Raw genomic sequence first — 24,200 nt, 5'->3', positions numbered from 1 at the left:
TACTTCCAAAATATACCCGGACTGTGACCACCTTCTAACTACACGGGTCTAAATCACAGTCATTTCTAACCTGTATTATCAGTGAGCCTCTTATTCCCTGGCTCTGTCTTTGTCCTTTTTCATTTAATTATCCATACGGCAGCCAGAGAGATGATATTAAGCCATATGGTAGAGGCTTACTAAATGATCCCCAACTGATCGTGCTTCTTCATATTCACACCGTTCCACAATGAAGCTAAACTGGCCTTCCACTTGTTTTGACCAGTAAAATGAGACAAAAGTGATGGTGTGTTGCTCCTAGCCTTGGCCCTAAGAAGCTTAGCAGCTTCCACTTCTACTTTCCTGGAATACTGCCCTAAGACTGCCTGCTTTAAAAAAAAAAAAAAAAAGGTCTGGCTTAATGAAAGCCAAGAGACCTTGTGGAAAAGAATCAGCAGCCCCAGACAACAGCCAGGCACAAGAGAGGTCAGCTTAGAAATTCAAGTCCAGCCAATCTCGTGGGTGAAGGCAGCCATATGGGTGGACACAGGAGAAACCTCTCAGCCTGCCTACTGAATCAAAAGACGTTGTAAATTCTTGCGGCTTTGAGTTACTGAGTTTTAGGGAGATTTGTTATGCAGCAACAGATAACTGACACAAAGCACAAGTCAGGTCATGTTGCTACTCTGGTAGAATTCTTCAAACAATTTCCCATTTTGCTTGTGTTTGAAGCCAGCATCATTACACGTGGAGAGCCCTACACATTCTGCGCCTGCTCAGCCATTACTGCTAGCCTCATCTCGGCTCCTTCCTGCTCCTGCACACTGGCCATGCCTTCCCTCTGCGCCTCTGCACTTCAGGGAGGCCTCCTGACTATTTTGCATTGCCCCTGTCCCATTGCTTTCCACACATCCACCCCCACCTAACAGGCCATTTATTTTTAACCACGCACTTTCTTTTTTATTTTTATTTTGCTTGTTAGGTTCAATGTCTTAGTGCCTGGTACACAAGAGGTGCTTGGGAGAAATCTGGTAAGTGAATGAACATTGCTGCTCATCCCATCACCTCAAGGTGGCTTTGGCTCTGCCCCTGCCTGAGGCCTCTGGCCCGGCAGCCATGAGGCCCAGAAGGGGGTTAAAGGGTGAAGACTCAATCCCTGGGTTTCTCACCTGTGAAACTAGAGGAGCAGCAGGAGACTGGAGACCCTTGGACAAAAGGTTGGCCCACATATATGGGGCTACCCTGCCACACACTCAGACACTCCTCCCCAAAGTGTTAGATGTCAATAGGGGCTCAGTGGAGGAGGAGCCCCTGGGACAGAGTAGATTTTCCCCAAATGCCATTGCAAGATTTCCAGATGCTCTTTCAGATGGCTGCTAGTCTTCCCCAAGAGACTAAAATCCTTTTACTCTCCTCTCCAATCTGAACAATAACTTACGGCTCAGGCAAAGAACAGAAAGCAGAGAAAGTGCTGCTGTTTGACCTTCAAAGATGGGTCATTAAAGCAGAGAAAGTGCTGCTGTTTGACCTTCAAAGATGGGTCATTAAAGCAGAGAAAGTGCTGCTGTTTGACCTTCAAAGATGGGTCATTAAAGGCGATATGGCTTCACCTGAGGCTCTCAGGTGCTGGGCCATGTATTAAGGAGGCTCAGGTACATAGAGAGGCCACGGGCAGGTGCTCCAGCCAACAGCGTCACCTGGGGTCTCCATGGAAGGCTGACATCATGCATTGACCAGCCCTCTGCCTCTGTTGATACAACACTCCACTCCACCTTGCCTAGTTAACCCCAAGTAGAAAAGCCATAGATCAACCCCCGCAAGCTTTGTCAAACTTCAAAGTCATCAGCAAGATGTTTGTGTTGTTTAAAACCAGTGCACATACACTGTAAAGAGCACAGGCACCAATGTCTATTTCTTGTCTTAGCAGGGCAAGCGCCGGCACTCCTGTTTCACAGCTGAGAAAATGGAGGCTCAGCAAGACTGAGATCTAGTCTACATCACAGAGGAAGTGAGGAAGCAGGAACGTCCAGGTCTTGCATGCTTATTCCCATCCCCCTACCCCTCCCCTCCATCTGGACTGCAACTTGCAGCCAAAGTGGGGATTGCCTCAGCCCTGCCCTACAGCTCCCAAGCTAGTGATGGTGAAGCCCCTGTCCCTCAGCTCAGTCCCTCCTCTGAGCACAAACCCCTTCTCCTCTGAAGGGCAGCAGCTCTGGGAAGAAGGCCAAAGAAGAGAGTGTGAGCCAAGGCCTGCTGTGAGTGTCTGGATCCCAATTAACAGCTGAAAAGTCCACTTGCCTTGCCAAGGAGGGAAGAGATAGAATCCCTCTCTGCACCTGCAGGTAGGCCACAGGCCGTGGGCTCCCCTGTGGAAGGTCCCAGACCAGATTTTACATGCTTAGAAATTATCACTGCCATGACACCTACAGCATGACTTGACTTGAGCTTTAGGAAATTTAGAGGCAGATACATGAAAGCTCCAAAAATGCCTCCTTTGGGGAGAAGATAGTATAGCATAATGGCATAAGGGCATAGCATAATGGCTATGCAAACAGACTTTCATGCCTGAGGCTCCAAAGCCTCAGGTTCAATCCCTGACACTACCATAAGCCAGAGTTGAACAGTCTTCTCTTAAATAATAATAATGATAGTAATAACAAATTAAATATTGTAAATGCTTCCTTCTCACAAAATATAGCTTCAGTTACAATACTGAGAGTGGGAGAGGGGCTATATTGACATGCACACATGTATGTGCATCCACAGCCCACATAATTGTATGTATGTACAATAGGTATGTACACATTCATGTACAGATATGTGTACAAAACAGTGCACTCTCATATACAAGTAGAGAGTGGATATGCAGTGCATGCCACACTTGTACATTCTGACTATACAGATTCACAGTCAAAAGCCTACGCATTGGCTTTCATATTCACAGACCTGAATACATTCATACTCTGATGAATACACACACTAGCACATATGCCCATGGGCATGTTCCAAGAACATCTTGGAGTCTATCAATATCCCCCAAGATTGCAGAAAAAGTGCAAGAGAGACTTCAAGTCCTGAAATCTGAGAAATCAAAGAACAGGTGGAAGGAAGGAAGGAAGGAAGGAAGGAAGGAAGGAAGGAAGGAAGGAAGAAAGAAAGAAAGAAAGAAAGGGAGGAAAGAAGGGAAGAAGAGAGGAAGGGAGGGAAGACGGAAAGGAAGGAAGGAAACTCGAGTAACTTGCTATTTGGAAACTTAACAGATACCAATTCCTCAGTCCCTTTGAATGTTCTTTTTCTAATCTTTTAAATTTTTATTTATATATATTTAAAATACTTATTTATTTCCTTTTGTTGCCCTTGTTGTTTTATTGTTATATTTATTGTTGTTGTTATTGATGTTGTTGTTGTTGTTGGATAGGACAGAGAGAAATGGAGAGAGGAGGGGAAGACAGAAAGGGGGAGAGAAAGACAGACACCTGCAGACCTGCTTCACCTCTTATGAAGCAACTCCCCTGTAGCTGGGGAGCCAGGGGCTCAAACCAGAATCATTATGCCAGTCCTTGCACTTTGTGCCACCTTAACCCGCTGCGGTACTGCCCGACTCCCATATTTTTTATTTTTGAGAGAAATGCAGAGAGAGAAAGACACAGAGAAATACCAGAGCACTGTTCAACTCTGGCTTATGGTAGTGCAGGGGATTGAACCTGGGACTCTGGAACCTCAGGCATGGGAGTCTCTTTGCATAACCATTATGCTATCTACCCCTGCCCCCTTTTGAATGTTCTTTCTTTCTTTTATTTATTTATTTTATTGTCACTAGGGCTATTGATGGGGCTCTACAAATCCACTGCTCCTGGCTACCTTTTTTTCCCTTTCTAGTTTATTTTTATTTGATAAGACAGAAATTGAGAGGAAAGGGTAGAGAGGGAGAGAGAGAGACATAGACAGATAGATACTTACAGCCCTGTTTCATGGCTCATGAATCATCCTCCCTGCAGGTGTGGGGTGGGGGTTCAAACCTGGATCCTTGTGCATGGCGATATGTGCACTTAACCAGTATGCCACTGCCCAGCCCCTGAATGTTCTTTCTAATGCTGAACTTCATAAGTGCCCCCAGCCTAATGAGATTCCTCCATGGTAGTTCACTGAAGCCTGTTCCCACTCACTGAAGTTTAAGGGTTGATGCCACGTCCCATAAACTCCAGACTCTTGTGTGCTCCTGTTTGCCAACACCTCCACTTACATGTCAACCTGCCCTCACAAACTCAGAATGTACAAAATGAAGCAGTGTGTCTTTCCCCATGAGCCTGCTGCCTATCGTAGTTGATGGCCTCTCCCAACTTCCGGGCCAATCAATCAATATTCATCTTTCACACTCCACAATAAATTCATAAGGAAATTCCAATAGCTCTATCTTCAAAACCTATATATCTATAATGCAACCACTTCTGCTTCTATTGCTCCAGTTCAAATCTCATCATTTCTCGCTCGGATTATATCAGTAGCCTAACTCTTCTGTTTGTGCCCTTGTACACCTCTACCCCAGTCTATTCTTAAATAAAAAATCACTCATTCTATTAAACAGAAGCCAATGTTTAATAACATTGTACAATGTACAGTAACAGTAATGGAAATCAATAAAACCAAAAGTTGGCAGCAAATCTTTAGTGAAACAGACCACAAATGAAAGGAAAAAAAGATCCAGATTTCTAAAATTGAGAAACAGTGGCCACTACAACTGATCTTACAGAAATTAAAAGAATTGTAGTGGCATACTTTGAAAGTGATATGATACCAAATTAGATAATTTAGGATAAATGGACAAATTCATAGAAAGATACAATTTATTGGGGCTGACTTAAAAAGAAAGAAAAAGGCTGAATTGACCTACAACAAGTAAATATTGAGTCACTAATCAAAAAACTTCCCACAAACAAAAGCCCAGAACAGATGGCTTCACTGGTGAAGTCTAGCAAATGTCTAAAGATGAACTAAGACAAATCTTTCACAAAATTTTCCAAAAATTAAAGAAATACTTGTCAAGTGATAGACAGGAAGGGAAAAAAACAGATAAAGATATCACAAGAAAACTGCAAATCAGTAGTTCTTTGAGTATAGATGCAACCGTCTTCAATGAGGTGCTGTCAAATTGAATTTAACTTGATGTGAAATTATAATCCATAGTGATTCAGGAGGTGGTGCAGTGGATAAAACACTGGACTCTCAAGCATGAGATCTCAAGTTCAATCCCCGGCCACACATGTACCAGAGTGATATCTGATTCTTTCTCTCTCTCCTACTATCTTTCCCATTAATAAATGAGTAAAACATATTTTTTAAAAATTATAATCCAGGGAGTTGGGCGGTAGCACAGCAGGTTAAGTGCAAGTGCTGCAAAGCGCTAGGACTGGCATAAGGATCCCTGTTCGAGCCCCTGGCTCCCCACCTGCAGGGGAGTCACTTTACAGGCGGTGAAGCAGGTCTGCAGGTGTCTCTCTTTCTCTCCCCTTCTCAGTTTTCCCCTCCTCTCTCCACTTCTCTCTGTCCTATCCAACAACCAACAATGATGACATCAATAACAAGAATAATAACTACAACAATAAAAAACAAGGGCAACAAAAAAAGGAATAAATAAATAAATATATTTTTAAAAATATTTTTAAAATTATCGTCCATAACCAAAAGATGACTCATCCCAGAAATGCAACATTGGTTAGCATGACCCAAGAGGTGTCACAGTGGCTCATATGTAGGACTTTAAAGTGTGAGGTCCTGAGTTCGGTACCCAGCATAGCATGTGTCAGAGTGGTGTTCTAATTCTGTCTTTCTTCAGCTTGCTAATAAATGAATCTTGAAAGGTGAAAGACAACTACTGGATGGTTTAATTTGTATGTGGGATCTAAAGAACTGATAACCATGAACTTCCAAAAAAAAAAGAAGAAAAAAAGAGCAAGGAAAGGAAGGGAAGCAGATAAATTGTTCCTAAGACTTTGTGAGAACTGTGGTTGGAGGTGTAAGGGTAGGGACACAGAACTTTGGTGGTAGGTACAGTTGCTACTGTCCTCTCTGTCTGGAACACTGTTGCCCTGAAAATCTACATAATTCATTCCTTCATCTCCTGTGAGTCTTTACTCCACAAACACCTCGATGAAGCCTTTCTAGTCACAGTGTAAAACTGCAGCTATCTCTCACTCCAAGTATCCTAATCATGCATTATCAGGAATTTGAAATTCTGTTAGATATACTTATGCGTCTTTTTTTAATATATTTTTTTAATTTTTTAATATTTATTTTATTTATTTATTCCCTTTGTTGCCCTTGTTGTTTTATTGTTGTAATTATTATTGTTGTTGTCATTGTTGGATAGGACAGAGAGAAATGGAGACAGGAGGGGAAGACAGAGAGGGGGAAAGAAAGATAGACACCTGCAGACCTGCTTCACCGCCTGTGAAGCGACTCCCCTGCAGGTGGGGAGCTGGGGGCTCGAACTGGGATCCTTATGTCAATCCTTGTGCTTTGCGCCACCTGCGCTTAACCCGCTGCGCTACAGCCCGACTCCCCCTACTTATGCGTCTTATTTGTTGTCTATCTCCCCTACCCAGAGTGTAATCTCCCCAGAGACAGAGATTTCAGTCTGCTCAATCCACTGATATATCTACAGCATTTAAACCATTTATGGGGCCCTCAAAGGCCAGAAAGTAGCACCACTGGTAGCCCAACAGACTTTTATGCCTGAAACCTTGAGGCCCCAAGTTTCAATCCCTGACACCACCGTAAGAACTGAGACCAGCAAAATGATTTACTGGGATAGTGAGCTTGTTTTGTTAAAAGCATGGCCCAGGTTTAAACCCAGCCTCCAGACAGGAGAAGCTTTGGTGCTGGGGTCTCTCTCTCTCTCTGTCTCTCTGTCTCTCTTTATGTCTATCTTTCCATCTGAAAAACCTAGGCTCGGCAGCGGAGCTCCAGTGATGAAAAAAAAAAAATCCCTGAGCAGTGCTCTAGTAAAAAACAAAATAAAATGTTGGCACCTGAAAAATATATGTTGACTAAACAAAAGGATGGATGAAAATGACTGATGGTGCAATCATTCACTCAGCAAACCGTTGATGACCCTCACCCCCTTCAAGGGCTTGACACTGAGTTTCTGGCCAGAGAGTTGAGAAACTTAGGGAGAAAACTGAGAGGGGAGTCAGAGAAGAAATAACTATGACTCAAGAAAGATAGTGTTAAGGAACACTGACCAAAGGTGAGAAAACAAAGTTGGCTCCATAAATAAACACGATCTTCATGAAGAGATGCACTCAAGCTGACTATGGAGGCAGGGGCTATTGCTCAGTGGTAAAGGGCATGCTTCAAATGCCTGAGGTCATAAGTTCCACCCCCAGCACAAGGAGGGAGGGGAACAGAGAGGGACGGAAGAAAGAGAGGACGGGAAAGAGGAAGTTCTGGAAGGCTGGAGTGCCTGGGGCAATAGAGAAGGGGTAAGAAAGGGAACAAATATGGAGGAAGCATAGGGCATGTCCCAGGTACAGGGAACAGGCTGGCATGGCAGGACTGCACAGAGGATAAGACCGATAAGTTTTAAGGGGAGTCTTTGAAGGATTTTGAATAAGGAGTTGGACTTAGTTGTAACAGTACCAAGTAGTCATGTAAGGATTTGGAGTAGGGAAGGCCTATGGTGTCAGAAAGCTCACTCAGAGGCTAAGGAGAAAACATAATGGTTATGGAAAAAACTTTCATGCCTGAGACTCCAAAGCCCCAGGTTCAATCCCCAGCACCATCATGAACTAGAATAAGCAGTGCCCTAGTATCTCTCATGAAAAAAAAAATATATATATATATGTGTGTGTGTGTGTGTGTGTGTGTGTATGTGTGTGTGTAGAGAGAGGGAGAAAGAGAGGGAGGTTGAAATGTAACTAAAATATGCCTACTAGCTATCTACAAAAATGGAGGCCCCCCCCCAACGCTTCACCTGCACTATTCCAGCCTTTAGGTCCATAATTGTGCAACAGTTTGTTTGGCTTTGTATATTAACTCTCTTTTTAGCCACCAGGTTCCAGATGCTAGCAGGATGCGACCAGACTTCCCAGGACAGACAGCCCCACCAATGTGTCCTGGAGCTCCGCTTCCCCAGAGCCCTGCCCCACTAGGGAAAGAGAGAGACAGGCTGGGAATATGGATCTGTCAACACCCATGTTCAGAGGGGAAGCAATTACAGAAGCCAGACCTTCCACCTTCTGCATCCCACAATGATCTTGGGTCCATACTCCCAGAGGGATAGAGAATAGGAAAGCTATCAGGGGAGGGGTTGGTATACGGAGGTCTGGTGGTGGGAATTGTGCGAAGCTGTGCCCCTCTTATCCTATGGTTTTGTCAATGTTTCCTTTTTATAAATAAAAAAATTAAAAAAAAAGAAAGAGAGGGAGGGAGGGAGGAAGACAGAGAAGAAGAAGGAGGAGGAAAAGGAAGGAGGGGAGGAGAAAAGAAAACTCACTTTGGAAGGCTGGGCAATAGTACACTGGGTTAAACGCATATAATATGAAGCACAAGGACCCAAGCAAGGATCCCAGTTTGAACTCCCAGCTCCACACCTGCAGGGGGGTCACTTCACAAGTGGTGAAGCAGGTCTGCAGGTGACCCTCTGTCCCTCTCCCTCTTTATCTCCCCCTCCCGTCTCCTCTCAATTTCTCTACATCCTAGCTAGTAAAAATGAAAAATGGCCACCAGGAGCAGAGGATTCATAGTGTCAGGACCCAGCCCCAGTGATAACCCTAGAGGCAAGAGAAAGAGAGAGAGACAGACAGACAGACACACACAGAGAGAGAGAGAGAGAGAGAGAGAGAGAGAGAGAGAGAGCGCTCTGGTGGTGCAGAAATACAGACTGTACCCAGTGAGCAGTTAGGTGTAGGACACCAAGAAGGTGGCTCCCAGTACAGTTCTAGAGAAAGACAGCAAGAGATGAGCTGGAGCAGGACAGAGGGGACAGAGACAGGAAAGTAAATTTGGAGGGCTTAAAGATTTTGTCACTGCGGATTAGAGGGGAGGGGAACTGAAGGGGAACTGGATTTTGAATCTCAAGTCAGAACACCCTGATGGACCTCAGAGCTAGAGGGCAGGAGTTTGAGCAGGTCTGAAAGAGCCATATCACGTCCAGAAAGTGAGATTTTGTAGTCCAGGAAATGGCACAGTGGATAAAACATTAGACTCTCAAGTATAAGGTACTGAGTTCAACCCCTGGCAGGGCAAGTATCAGAGTGCTATCTGGTTGTTTCTCTATCTCCTCCTACTATCTTTCTCAATAAATAAATAAATAAACAAATAAAGAAATAAATAAAATCTTTTAAAAAATAGAGTCAGGGAAAATAACAAAAAAGGAGAGTGGGATTTCTGGCTATGGGGAATGGGTGCTATTGGGTATCACACCCCACCAATGGAGGTGGGTGCCTGGAAGGTGCGTACAACCTAGAACCCCTACCTTCTGCCCCAGACCCGCAGGGATAGGACTAAGGAAGAGTTTCTGCAGTCCACTTTGTCAGCCAACACACAATGTCATTTCTAGAGGAACCATAAGCTCTGGAGAGGTGCCAGGCTGCAGGAGCGGGGGCAGCTGTGTCCCAAAACCACAGCCAAGGACCTGCCTCCCAGAGTCAACCAAGGCAATGGCAGAAGCAGAGCTGGCAGGGGGTCCTACAGCCCCAGCCAAGGCAAGGGCAGGTGTGTGCTGGGGCTTCCATATGCCTGGCCCAAGCCTGCCTTCAAGGTCAGCCCTGTTCAGCCCCTGCTAGTGGGGAACTGACGGCCCCACTCCCTCTTCTGCTCTCTCCATCAAGTCACACCAAATCATTTATTAGCACCAAGTGTCTGCCACGGAGTTGACGAGGTCAGCATGGCACAAAGGACACAGACTTTGGAGTTTGTAGATGTGAGTTTGAACTATGTCTCTCCCCCACCCCACTCACCCCCCCAGTGTTTGGTGCTACCTCTGGGCCTCCTTTTGTCCATCTGTCAATGAGGGTGAGCATATCCAGCAGGGTGACGTAAGATGTGACAAGAACAGGAGTCGGCGGTAGCGCAGTGGGTTAAGCGCACGTGGCGTGAAGCACAAGGACCCGCCTAACGATCCCGGTTTGAGCCCCCCACTCCCCACCTACAGGGGAGTCGCTTCACAGGCGGTGAAGCAGGTCTGCAGGTGTCTTATCTTTCTCTCCTTCTCTCTCTCCATTTCTCTCTGTCCTATGTAACAACGACAACATCAATAACAACAGCAATAAAAAACTACAGCAACAATAAAAAAAAAAGGGCAACAAAAGGGAAAATAAATAAATATAAAATTTTTTTTTAAAGATGTGACAAGAACTTGTAGAGGGGGGTTGGAGACAGCACAGTGGTTATGCGAGGGGAAAAAAAAGATGGGGCCCAGGCCGAGGTGCACCGGGTTAAACGCATATAGTACTAAGAGCAGGAACTGGCGTAAGGATCCCTGTTGGAGTCTCTGGATTTCTACCTACAGAGGGGGTTGTTTTACAAGCAGTGGAGGATGGAGCCTGGGACCCAGGGGCAGGCAGAGACCAGGGGTACCAGACCAAGCAGCCGGCAGTGCCAGGGCAAGGAGAGTAGGCAGCAAAGCAGGTACTACCCGAATTCATCAGAGGGTCAAACAGACACCAGAGGGGAAGAAGATTTGCAAGGACAGGTTTTCAGGACCACAAGATGGAAGCCCCCAAGGGTGACTTCCCAGGACAACAGAGCCCAGCAGGAAGCTGCTTGGAAGAGCAACATCTAGGGCAGGCAATGTAGTTCAGTAGTAGAGTGCATGCCTTGCATGTGTGAGGCCCTGGGGTTGATCCCTGGGAGGGCAACACCTGAAGAGAAGCTGAGAGAAGCCATGAGAGGACAGGGCTGAGCATGCCACTCACACGAAAGAAATAGATGCTGAAAATGTTCCCAAACCCACACAAATGCTCCCTGAGAGGAGTCAGCCAGTATCCAGGCATCTGGATACTGGCTACAGGTGTCTGTCTTTCTCTCCTCCTCTCTGTCTTCCCCTCCTTTCTCCATTTCTCTCTGTCCTATCCAACAACAACAACAAAATGGAAAAAAAAATGGCTACCAGGAGTAGTGGATTTGTAGCTCAGCCCCAGTGATAACCCTGGAGGCAAATAAATAAAAAATAATAAAAATTCAAGAAAACTTAAAAAAAAAGAAAAGGAAAGAAAAAAGACTTTCATGCCTAAAGCACCAAAGGTCCCAGGTTCAATGCCCAGCACCACCATAAGCTGGAGCTCAGCAGTGCTCTAGTTAACTTTTCTTTTAGGTGAGAAAGGGTTGGCAAAATAGCTTACTTGAACAGTGTGCTGCTTTGCCATGTGCTTAACCCATTGATGGAATCCTTGGTGTCCTTGGTGCTTTGGTCTCTCTCTCTCTCTCTTTCTCTCTTTCTCTGCCTATCTCTATCTAAAAATAAAAAAAAACTGCAAAGAAGGGGTATGAACAGGGCATTACTGCTCTCCAGGAATTCTAGCTGCAGAGCCTAAGGCTGAGGGCAGCAGGTGAGAAGCACCCACACCTCCAGAGAGGCGCCAATCACACCCTCACAGCCCAGGGAGAGATTGTTGTGTCCAGGGTAGCCCAGAAAGAAGAGGCCAGGCTGGTGGGGATGGATTGAAGTGTGAGAAAATAGCTGAGGGGCTTCATGTGACCCCCACATTCACAGAGGGAGGGTCGCCAGGGATGAGTCTGCCCAGCCTTTCTCCCTGACTCACACTCACATAACAGGGACAAGGCGCGGGGGTGGGAGTGCTCTGGGACATTTGGACACACATCACCAGCCATTCTGGGAGCATGGGGCCTGGGACCCAGGGGGAGGCAGAGACCAGGGGTACCAGACCAAGCAGCCGGCAGGGCAAGGAGAGTAGGCAGCAAAGCAGGTACTACCCGAATTCATCAGAGGGTCAAACAGACACCAGAGGGGAAGAAGATTTGCAAGGACAGGCTTTCAGGACCACAAGATGGAAGCCCCCAAGGGTGATTTCCCAGGACAACAGAGCCCAGCAGGAAGCTGCTTGGAAGAGCAACATCTAGGGCAGGCAATGTAGTTCAGTAGTAGAGTGCATGCCTTGCATGTGTGAGGCCCTGGGGTTGATCCCTGGGAGGGCAACACCTGAAGAGAAGCTGAGAGAAGCCATGAGAGGACAGGGCTGAGCATGCCACTCACACGAAAGAAATAGATGCTGAAAATGTCCCCAAACCCACACAAATGCTCCCTGAGAGGAGTCAGCCAGTATCCAGGCATCTGCTACATGGAGGGCACTGGCAGTCAGCAAAAACAAGTCCAGATGCAGACAAAACTTGCTCCATTTCTCGTCACCCTTCCTCACCTGCTTGTTGCTGCAGGAGTCAAGGTCTCAGGAGAGGGACAAAGGTGGGAAAAGAAACACTAAACTGACCAGAGGTCCCTCTCTTCCCAATGCAATTTTCTTTTTTTTTTATTTAAAATTTTTACTTTTTAATTTTAAAACAGTTAATAGTTACATATATAAGGAAGTAGTAAAGGACCATTTGTCATCCATCTGTCCATCAACTCCCCCCCTGAAGGTCACACATTCCTAACCTCAGGTAATCCAATTTCTTTGCATCTAGATACTCATAGAAACATACTTTAGAATATTATGACATACAAACTTTTCCCCTTTACTTTCCTTACTTAAATACATGGCAATCTCCCTGGACTTCCCATCTATTCTATTTTATTTATTTTATTTTATTTTATTTTTTTTTTTAAATATATATTTTTTAATTTTATTTTATTTATTCCCTTTTGTTGCCCTTGTTGTTTTATTGTTGTACTTATTATTGTTGTTGTCGTCGTTGTTGGATAGGATAGAGAGAAATGGAAAGAGGAGGGGAAGACAGAGAGGAGAGAAAGACAGACACCTGCAGACCTGCTTCACCGCCTGTGAAGCGACTCCCCTGCAGGTGGGGAGCCGGGGGCTCGAACCGGGATCCTTATGCCGGTCCTTGTGCTTTGCGCCACCTGCGCTTAACCCACTGCACTACAGCCCGACTCCCTTTATTTTATTTTTGTCATTTTGGTATATTCACTGTTGTGGGCTAACTTTTCCTTTAGATGGAGACAAAAGGAAAGAAATAGAGAGAAAGAAAGAGAAGAGAGAAAAATACAGGACCAAAGCTTCCTTCAATGCAGTGAGAGCTATTCTCCAGGCCCTCAGTTCTTTTTTTTAAATATTTTATTTATTTATTAATGAGAAAGATAGGAGGAGAGAGAGAATCAGACATCAGTCTGGTACATGTGCTGCCGGGGACTGAACTCAGAACCTTATGCTTGAGAGTCCAATGCTTTATCAACTGTGCCACCTCCCAGACCACCACTTATTAATATTTTCTATGTAGCATTTGTCTGAAAGCATGTGGTTTATTTTTTATTCAGTTCCAATGCAATTTTCTAGTCCTGAAAAGAAGCTATATTTGGAAGGGAAATCAAAGTTATCCTTCAAAGCCTAGAAAACATATATTTTTTTCACTCTTCATGTTTGACTAGAAAAGTAATGGGAAGGGGGTGGTCAGTGGTGCACCTGGTTAAGTACACACATTACCAAGTGCAAAGACCCAGCTTCGAGCCTTCACTACCCACCTGCGGGGGTAGGGGGGTGGGAGTATGCTTCACAAGGAGTGGAGTACGTCTGCAGGCGTCTTTCTTTCTTTCTCTCTATTTCTCCTTTCCCTCTCAATTTCTCTCTGTTCTATCCAATAAAATGGAAGGAAGGAAGGAAGGAAGGAAGGAAGATGGATTCATAGTGCTGGCAGCAAGCCGCAGCAATAACCCTGGAGGCAAAAGAAAGAGGAAAAGAAGGGGTGGAGGGAAGAAAGAAAGGAAGGAAAATGATGAAGGTGAAGGAGATAGCATAATGGTTATGCAAAGAGACTCTTATACCTGAGACTCCAAAGTCTCACATTCAATCCCCCACATTACTCTAAGCCAGTGTTTTGGTAAAGAGAGAGAGAGACAGAGAGAGACAGAGAGAGACAGAGAGACAGAGAGAGAGAGAGGCAGATCTGATCATTGAGTGGGAAACACTCCCCAATTGCTAGGAGATCAGTAAAGTTGCTCTTGATTGGCCAAGTCCAGCCTGAGTCCTCAAGACCTAGGGCTGGGGAGGAGAACTACAGCTTCTCCCTTGGGGCCTCCCCTGAAGTCTGGCTGGAGCTTGGCTGGTACCGGAGTCCCACACCCTTCTCATTTAGTAAGCCAGGGAGGACTGGGGATCTGGGGCTTTGAGCCTCTGTCAAGCCAGAGACACAACTTGACACATGTCTGTGCATCCATGTACCTGTGGGTACTGCCCCAAGGAGCCCAGGTGGAAACAGCAAATTCTGGTGTGAGAGTAGTGCACTCTGGGAAGGCTTTTGGAGGAGGCGGCCTTTGAGTTTGATCTCAAGGTTTTAAGGATACACAAAAAAAGGGAACAGTGCCCCTGGCAGAAGAAAGGACACAAGTAAAGGCTGCAAAGTGTATTCCTGTGCCCGTAGTCAAGTCAGAGTGTGAGATGCATTGCAGGAGCATGATGGGATATAGGTCTGGAAAGCATGATATGATCACAGTTGTCATCATAATAGGAGAGGCGGAGAGGCCTTTAAAGCAGGGTCTTCAATAACCCTGATCAGTCTTGGCCTCACTGTATGCATCTGTGAGCTGGGAAGCGTAGCCCTGCTTCATCTCAGGCTAACAGCATGCCCTGGGGAATCACTACATCTCATTACCGCAAGACAAAGCATTAAAGAGGAGCTCAGAGGATTCACTTTAGAGCCACAAGATTCGGGCTCATTCCAGCTCCACCCCTTCCTAGTTGTGGAATTCTTGCTAAGGAAGCCACTCAACACATATTTCCTTAAAGACAGGGTTTTGCAGAATGTTCAGCGACAGCCTCCTACGATCAGTAATTAACAGATCATTCCCAGAGGTGTTATGTTTTGTCTTAACTATTCTCTTTCCTCGGGCTTATTTTGCAGATGGCCAGAAACCCCTTGCCATATCTATCCATGGGCCCTCATCACTATCCAAACGTCCAGATGAAAGATGATGATTATGATACCAAGGCTTAACAAGAAGGGTCTAATGGGGGCTGGCTGAGCACACATATACAGTGCACAAGGACCTGGGTTCAAGCCCCTGTCCCCACCTGCATAGGGAAGCTTCACAAGTGGTGAAACAGTGCTACAGGTGTCTCCCCATCTCTACCTTCCCCCTCCCTTCTCAATTGATCTCTTTCCTATCAAATAAAACTAAAAGATAAAAATAAAAAAGGGGGGTCTAATCAAATGCCACCAGGTTGAAACCTCCCACATTCCTACCCTCTTCCCTCACTGACTCTCCTCATGGGGGAGCATCACCAACCAGAGCTGCAGGTAAAAGTTGATTTCCAGGCCTCTCTGTTGATCGAGACTTGTTGAATCAATCAAATGGCACTAAGCCGAGGGTTCCCACATTCCTAAGCTCTCGCCTCACCTAATAGAATAAAAGCTCCTTGAGCCAAAGCTACAGCGAGTCAGAACTGGCCGGATTCCTTCTACATCCTACCTGACCTGTGGCCTGAAAGACCCCCTGCTAGCTACCCACCTCCTAGAGTAATGGTGGCCCAAGAGCTAGAGTTGCCAAGTTGGATCCCCAGTAGCGGGTGTTCCTGAGCGATATTCTGGTTCTCTCTCCCTCCCTCCCCTTCTCTCATAAATAAATAAATACTTTCCCTTTCAAAATGCCTGTCCCATAGTATCACTAGCTTCTCAGTCTGCCAGGTTGCCAGGCCCTTTGTCAGGAAATAGCAAATATCAGCTTATTCATCTCTGAAACAGGGCTAGGCAGCCCCATCAAAAAGCTCAGCTTAAGCCTGTAAGAATAAGAAGCGTCAGGGAGTCGGGTGGTAGCGCAGCGGGTTAAGCACATGCAGCTTGAAATGCAAGGACCAGAATCAGGATCCTGGTTCGAGCCCCCAGCTCCCCACGTGCAAGGGAGTCGCTTCACAAGCGGTGAAGCAGGTCTGCAGGTGTCTATCTTTCTCTCCCCCTCTCTGTCTTCCTCTCCTCTCTCCATTTCCTTCTGTCCTATCCAACAACGTCGACATCAATATCAACAATAATAACTACAACAATAAAACAACAAGGGCACAAGGGGATAAGGATCCCGGTTCGAACCCCAGCTCCCCACCTGCAGGGGGGTCGCCTCACAGGCGGTGAAGCGGGTCTGTAGGTGTCTATCTTTCTCTCCTCCTCTCTGTCTTCCCCTCCTCTCTCCATTTCTCTCTGTCCTATCCAACAACGACGACAACAATAATAACTACAACAATAAAACAACAAGGGCAACAAAAGGGAATAAATGAATAAATATTAAAAAAAGAATAAGAAGCGTCCTTCCACACCCTCCCCACCCCCACCTTTAAGTGGGCCCTCACTTACATAAGAGGCCAGGAGGACGGTCGGGGCGAGGATGAGAGCCAAGAAGAGACAGGGGGCTGCCACAAACAGGCTGGAGGCACAGATGAGGGGCTCAGCCCGTGGGTTGACTTTCTTGTACCTCCTTGAAGCCTCTGCCCCCAAGATGACCCCAATGATGCCAGTCACAACAGTCAGCACCCCAAAAATCAGGCTGGTGGGAAAGAGAAGAGAGGTGTCGTCAGCTGGGGTGGGGGAGGGCTCAGGATAGGATTTTAGCCATCTGTCCCCAATGCATGACCTGGTACCTACAAGGTACGTGGCTGTGCCTCCTTTCTACTCACTTCTAACCAGTGTTCCCTGCGGCCTGGGATGCTTTACTAGGGGCCTATGTATTCCCCTACCATCCTCCACCCCCTTTCCTGGGATTGCCACTGATCTACCCAGCACCCCAATACTAGTACCCTTCATCTCTAGTGACCTCTGTCTTCTCATCAACCAAAACTGTCCCACTCAGAAATCCTTATTCTGAGGCTGGGTGATGGTGTACCTGGTTAAGCACATAGTACTAAAATGCAAGGACCATGCAAAGATCCGGGTTCAGGCCCTTGCTCCCCACCTGCAGGGGGAAGCTTCACAAGTGGTGAAGCAGGCCTGTAGGTATCTATTTTTCTCCTTCTCTATCTTCCCCATCTCTCTTAATTTCTCTCTGTCCTATCCAATAATTTTTTTTTAAATGGCCACCAGGAGATTCATAGTACTGGCAATGAGCCCCAGCAATAATCCTAGAAGAAAAAAAAAAGCAAGAAAGAAATCCTGAGTCTGAGGTCCCACTCTGGCATCAAACTCTGTGACTTCAGCTCCCAGTACTAATGGGAAGGGATGCAGGTGAACATTTATTTATTGAGCTGCAATGGCACAACTCAGCCCCTCTCTGGGTATTATGAAAGCCCTCCCTCCTTGAATCCTGCTCTTTCTCTCTGCCTGTCTTTGAACAGCTCACAAGCAGCCCCCTCCTAGCTAACCATCTTACACACCTGCTCCCAGATGCATTTCAACCCTACGAGACCTCCTGCACCTCCCTCTCATGGAAGCCTCTTCCTTCAGGACAACTCTCCTGCAGGTGCTCAGGGAGCTGACCAGGCCCTGCCTGAAGTTCTCCACAGGCTCACAGACATCCTCCAGGCTTGGTCACAACTCACTGAACTAAATAAGATACCTAAATGTGACTGAGGATTCCCCCAAACCTTTCCAGCCTTCTGAGCTGGGCAAGGCTCAGGCTCAGTCCAGCCAAGTGACCCTGAACTCCAAAAGGAATGATACCCACCTCTGAGTCCTGTTCTCAGCTGATCTTGGCAGATTCTCAAACCCTTTCTAAGACTCAAAACTGATAATTCAGGGAACAGTGTAGATGGACCCCATAGCAGCTTTTGAGTCAAAAGTGTAGACAGAGGACATATCCAGCTCAAAACTCACCCCCCTCCCCAATAAAGCCTTCTCCAAATCACAGGCATTCAGACACCTGAGGGTCCTGAAGGCACAGAAGGTCTATACGGATGCTCTGGGCAATGACCCCGGCAAACAGTTGTCCATGTCTGCAGGCATAGGACACTCACTACCCACCCACCCCCAGCAACCCCTTCCATCTAGCCAATTCCTACTATGGGAGTTCTCCCTCCCCCAGGTAACCTAGAAAACACACACACACACACACACGCCTACCTTAGGATTCATACTAACCAAGAAGGATGGCTGATATCTGAGGCCTGTAAAGAACCCCTACTAGAACCTTCTGCCCTCTCTGTCTTACACAGCTGAGTAATGAATGGCCTCCTGAGTTGTCTAAATCCTGATGTCTGAAACCTATGACCTACAAAAATATCTAGAGAGGGAGCTGGGCGGTAGCACAGTGGGTTAAGTGCAGGTGGCGCAAAGCTTAAGGATAGGCATAAGGATCCCAGTTTTAGCCCCTGGCTTCCCACCTGCAGGGGAGTTGATTCACAGGCGGTGAAGCAGGTCTGCAGGTGTCTATCTTTCTCTCCCCCTCTCTTCCCTGTCTTCCCCTCCTCTCTCCATTTCTCTTTGTTCTATCCAACGACAATGACAGCAGTAATAACTACAACAATAAAACAACAAGGCCAACAAAAGGGAATAAATAAATATTATATATATACATATATATATATATATTAGATAGCAGAAGATAGTGTGAATATGATTGAATCTGAGATCTTGAGATGGGGACATGATCGATCCCCTGTGACCCAGGTGGCCCAAGATGTGATCACAAGTGTTCTTATTAAAGTAGGGCAGAACACAGCAGAGGGAAACATGAGAAAGAAAAGGAGGTAATGTGGCCATAGGTGCAGAGGTAGAGGGATGCAGCCAGTAGTCAAGGAATGTCAGCAGCCACCAATGACTTCAAGCTACCAGGAAGATCCTCCCCACAGAGCCTGCAGAGGGAGCAAGACCCTACTGAACTTGATTGTGACTCTGTGACACCATTTCCCACTTTTCCAGAACCATGAGAAAATAAATTTATGCTGCTTTAATATTTTTTATTTATTTTAGTGAGATAAAAAGAGAGACAGAAAAAGAAAGAAAGAAAGAAAGGAAGGAAGGAAGGAAGGAAGGAAGGAAGGAAGGAAGAAAGGAAGAAAGGGAGAGGGAAAGAGCACATGCAAGATCAGAGCACAGCTCAGCTCTGGCTTATAGTAGTGCTGGGAATTAAATCAAAGCCACAGACATGAGTTTTTTCACATAACCATTACCTGTCTCCCCAACCCCTGAGTTATTTTATTTATTACATTTAAGAGACAGTTGCACATGATGGAAGGAGGGGGAGAAAGTGTGTGTGTGTGTGTGTGTGTGTGTGTGTGTGTGTGTGCGTGTGTGTGTGTGTGTGTGTGTGTGTGTTACAGAGAGAGGGAGGGAGAAAGGCAGGCAGGCGGGCAGGCAGAGAGGTCAGAACATCACTCTGGTACATGCAGTGCCAGAGATTCACCAGGAAACTTCAGGCATGTAAGTTCAGTGCTCTGCCAATTGAGCTATCTCCTTAGCTGCTGCCAAGTTATTTTTAACTGACTTGGACTGTGAGTTTCAAGGAGAAGGAAAAAGCCAATCAGAGAGGATTAAGATGCACCCTCTCAATTCAGAGAGCATTGTGTCCTTGAAGAAAGGGGCCCAAGATGGTGGTGGGGGCAGGAAAGGAGAACAGCAGGATGAGGAGGCTCGGAGGGGGTTCTGATTTGGGGCCTCCACTCTCAACTGGCTTCCCAGGAATTCTGGACACCTCAAATAAGACAGGGAACAAGTAAATACAGGTGTGAAATCTCTCAGCCTGGTAAGCAATGAGGCCTCCTAGTGCCTCAATTTGCCTGTGAAATGAGATGGGCTCACAGTCCAGGAGGTGGCATAGTAGGTAAAGAGCTGGACTTGCAGGCATGCAGTCCTGAGTTTGATCTCCAGCACTAAATGTGCCAGGGGAATGTTCTAGTTTGTGTGTACTCTCCCTCTCCCTCTCCCTCTCCCCCCCTCCTTCTCCCTCTCCCCCTTCTCATCTTTCATTTTTTTAGTTTTTTAAATTAATTTATTTATTTTCCCTTTTGTTGACCTTGTTATTTTTTATTGTTTTTATAGTTATTATTGTTGTTGGATAAGACAGAGAGAAATGGAGAGAGGAGGGGAAGACAGAGAGGGGGAGAGAAAGACAGACACCTGCAGACCTGCTTCACTGCCTGTGAAGCGACTGCCCTGAAGGTGGGGAGCCGGGGGCAAGAACCGGGATCCTTACGCTGGTCCTTGAGCTTCACGCCATATGCGCTTAACCCGCTGCGCCACCACCTGACTCCCATCTTTTATTTTTTAATGTGGGATGAGTGCACAGAGGATAATATGGGTCCATCTGAAATAAGGTTGCCTTACATGCCCGTCACCCTACAAGCCACACAGAAGTTTCCCCACCAAGTCTTCCAGGTCCTTCTGGACCCTGTGGCAACCTCAGGGACCACTGAGTCCCTCCCCTGATGTCTTCGCAGAGCACAGTGGCCCAGACTCTGCCAAGCACTTGCCCACCAAGAACCCCAGGGACCCCTCACCTGTCCTGGCTGCTGCACGGCTCCTTGATGCAAGGCAGCTGCAATCCATGGACCACACGGGCTTCAAATAGAAACTTAGGGGCCCAGAAGCCCAGAGCACCAGTCACAAAGGCCATGGAAGTTACTCCAAGAGTGGACCACACAAAACTCCAGCTGCAAGAGAAGGTTTCCTGGCTTCAGGTAAGAGAAGGCTTGAGCAGGGTAGCAGGGGGCACTAATTTCCTGTCCCCTCTCTCTCTCTCAGACACACAGATCACCTGGAAGCCCCAGACTCTGGATTCTTCCTGACATTCCCTAAGAGTTCTGCACAGCCCATTTCTGCAGGTGTCCCCATGCTGGTCTCCCTCCCCCTCTCTGCAGGATCTGCTCTTCCCATCCTGAAAAGCCCAAGCCCAGCATCACATGCTCCACAAAGGGGTCCCTGTTGCCCCCATCTTCCTCTGTGTGCCCTGCTGTGCTCAAGCATAGTTATAAAGAAGACATAGGTCCCGTCCTTGCTCACCCACCCCCCATACTGCCTCCCATGATTCACTGAAATCGTGAGTTGCAGCTGCCTCCCCATCCATGCCTGGGACAGAGGATGGATGCTCTCCCATGAGGCTTGAAGAGGTGAGTGATTAACTGCTGGCATCTGCCCAACAGCCCTGAGAAGCAGGCAAGGCTGGAGAATTACATCCATTGAATAATTGAGGGGAGCGAGGCTCCCAGACTCAGGTCACTCAGGGATAAAGCAGTGGCAGAGCCAAGGCTGGAGCTTACACTGCCTCCCTCCCAGTCCACATTCTGTCACATGATAAAGGCATGGAGGCTGAGCCCCAAATGAAGGAGGGGGAGCTCAGTTGGTGAATGGGAGCTTGCAGAGAGAAGATCAAGTGCTGGGACAGTCAGGGAGGGCTTCAGGGTGAAGAAAAAAGAGTTCAAGGGGCTTTGATGGTATGAGGCAGGAAGCAGGGACACTCACTTTCTTCCTAGGTATCTGATGTCCTGACACCAGCTGCTTCTCGGGGCCCCTGAGGCCACTTCCCCCAGTTTCTCAGCAGCTCCCCGGGGTGGGTCTGGAACCAGCACAATCAACAGGATCAAGGCCACAGCTTCCAAGCAGGGCATGATCTGGAGACAGGAGGGCCCAGGAAGCTCAGAGTTTCACAGTCTTTTGACCTAGTTGATCCTGGAAATGACTAAATTCCTTCTTTCTTTCTTTTTAATTTTTTATTGTTGTATTTATTATTGTTATTGATGTCATTGTTCTTAGATAGTACAGAGAGAAATGGAGAGGGGAGGGGAAGACAGAGAGGGGGAGAGAAAGACAAACACCTGCAGACCTGCTTCACCTCCTGTGAAGCGACCCCCCCTGCAGGTGGGGAGCCAGGGACTCAAACGGGGATCCTTAAGCCTGTCCTTGCACTTTGCACCATGTGCGCTTAACCCTGTGCACTACCACTACTACCCTACTCCCTGGAAATGACTAAATTCTATGGTCCTCTCTGTGCTCTAGGGGTAAGGAGGGAGATCACTTCCTGGGAACTATTTCTACACAGAGCTGGCCATATCCCTGTTTCTTAGCCCCTCACTCTTGACAATGCAGCCTCTCTGAATGTGATCCCACTGAGTCTGAGATGCTTGAGACTGGGAGCCTGGACCAACAAGGGCCCTGACTGTTGAATACTTACGGCCCCAGTAGCGACCCCAGTTCCCACCGTGCCTCTGTTTGCCGCACTTTTTAAAAAATATTTATTTATTTTCCCTTTTGTTGCCCTTGTTGTTTTATTGTTGTTCTTGATGGCATCATTGTTGTATAGGACAGAGAGAAATGGAGAGAGAAGGGGAAGACAGAGCTTGTGAAGCGGCTCCCCTATAGGTGGGGAGCAGGGAGCTCGAACCGGATTCCTTACCCTGTCCTTGCGCTTTGCGCCACATGTGCCTAACTGACTGCGCTACCGCCCGACTCCCTCCCTGTCTGCCACACTTTAACATCTTTGTAATGTCTTTCCATCTTTGCCTCTTTAGTCCAGAGCCAGAAGGTAGCACTTGCTTCTTCCCTCCCTTTTCACAGAAGAGCAAATTAAGGCTCCAGAGGCAGCTCGCCAGAGTTCACACAGCAAACTGGGCAGCTGGAATTTGAACCTGGGGTCACTACTTCCGTAGTTATGACCCACACAAGGTCCCAAATGTTTGAAGTCACCGCTGACCCTGACCACCCAGCATCATGGCGCCAGGTATAGTGCCAAGTGGCAAAGGCCACTCCAGGCTGGAAAGTCCCTGCTGGACCACGGGGAGAAATGAAGGGAAGAAAAGGAAGCTGGACTCACTCGGAGGGCCCAGTGCCAGTCCCCAGTCAGCTTCGTCACGACCGATCCCAGCACGTATCCCAGACCACTGCGATAGACAGGAAGGAGAAAGGGCAGTGAGAGGCAGGATGCCCCCCACCTCTCAGGGAACCCACTCTCCAACTCAGAGCCTTTTCTCCATAATGTGAGGTCCACGTGTCCACTGCCCATGGCTCCATCCCCAGCGCTACTGTCCACTGCCTCACTAGACAAGGATGCCCATTCTCTCCCCACCCAAGGTTGGGTGTGCCTGAGCCAGGTAATGCCAGGAAACTTGGCTCAGTGCTTAGGGCCTTGACTGCACATCCCAGTCTCACCTCCCAGGACAGTCTACAGTGTCAGGCTGCTAGTTCTCACCCAGCAGGGTGTTCACGCCTGTGCGGAGAATCTTCAGCCCCATGAGCCTCTCCCTATCCCAGCTATCAGCGTTACTCCCCCATCTCACAGATGGGGAAGCTGAGGCCCAGACCTCAGCCTACTCTTTTTTTTTATTCCCTTTTGTTGCCCTTGTTGTTTTATTGTTGTTGTTATTGTTGTTGGATAGAACAGGGAGAAATCGAAAGGGGAGGGGAAAACAGAGAGGGGGAGAGAAAGATAGACACCTGCAGACCTGCTTCACCGACTGTGAAGCGACTCCTCTGTAGATGGGGAGCCAGGGGCTCAAACCGGGATCCTTGGGTTTTGCACCATCTGTACTTAACCCACTGCGCTATAGCCTGACTTCCCCCTCTCCTACTCTTGGCCCAACCCCTGTTCTGACACCTGGGGGAGGAGGTGGGGTTCGGTTCTCCGCCTGGAGAAGTGGATCCAGGGTGATACCAACCTTCCAACGGGGATAAAGATGTAGAAGATGGCCAGCACTCGGGTCCTCTGGTCCCTCACGAAAAGGTCACCCAGGACAGTAGGTGCGATGGTGGAGTAGCTAGCCGTGCCGGTGCCCACAGCTCCCCGGGACAGGAAGAAGAGCCAGGAGTACTGGGCAAGTGGGCACAAGACCACGGTGAGTGCCAGAAATCACCCACAGCACTGAGCGCACAGGATTTCTCAGAGAAGCCAGGGGGGGCTGGTAACGCGTCCCCCTCACTACGCTCCTGCGCCAGGATTCCCCAAATCACACAGGCGCCCCCTGCTGGCACATGCAGCCACGCTCGCTCTCCACAGCCAGGACAGAGGGCAATAGCTGTCACCCTCCTGCAGCCCCAGCAGTATGGGGGGGGGGGGGGAGGCAGCTCAAGCATCAGGGAGGAGGAGCAAGACAGTAAAACTTCCACTGAGAAAACTAGGAGTCCAGGAGGCAAGATGCAGCAGACATTGCCCTACCTGCCTGCTCTTGACAGGACTGGATCAGGGAGGA

General features: G+C 47.5%; 1 protein-coding gene across 2 annotated transcripts in view; it reads right to left on the bottom strand.

Moving 5' to 3' along the window:
• Positions 1-24,200, bottom strand: part of SPNS3 (SPNS lysolipid transporter 3, sphingosine-1-phosphate (putative)) — a 73,201-nt gene that overhangs the window by 26,989 nt on the left and 22,012 nt on the right. For both annotated transcript variants that reach the window (XM_060204177.1, XM_007523066.3), the window contains exons 4-8: positions 23,670-23,821; positions 22,829-22,895; positions 21,481-21,629; positions 20,520-20,672; positions 16,447-16,636 (exon numbers count right to left, since the gene is read on the bottom strand). In XM_060204177.1, coding sequence (XP_060060160.1) covers positions 16,447-16,636; positions 20,520-20,672; positions 21,481-21,629; positions 22,829-22,895; positions 23,670-23,821 — 711 coding nt within the window. The remainder of the gene's footprint in view (positions 1-16,446; positions 16,637-20,519; positions 20,673-21,480; positions 21,630-22,828; positions 22,896-23,669; positions 23,822-24,200) is intronic.

Source organism: Erinaceus europaeus, chromosome 12, assembly GCF_950295315.1.
Source record: "Erinaceus europaeus chromosome 12, mEriEur2.1, whole genome shotgun sequence".
Lineage (NCBI taxonomy): Eukaryota > Metazoa > Chordata > Mammalia > Eulipotyphla > Erinaceidae > Erinaceus > Erinaceus europaeus.
The sequence above is the reverse complement of the archived record's forward strand: the minus strand, read 5'-3'. Positions and strand labels throughout refer to the sequence as shown.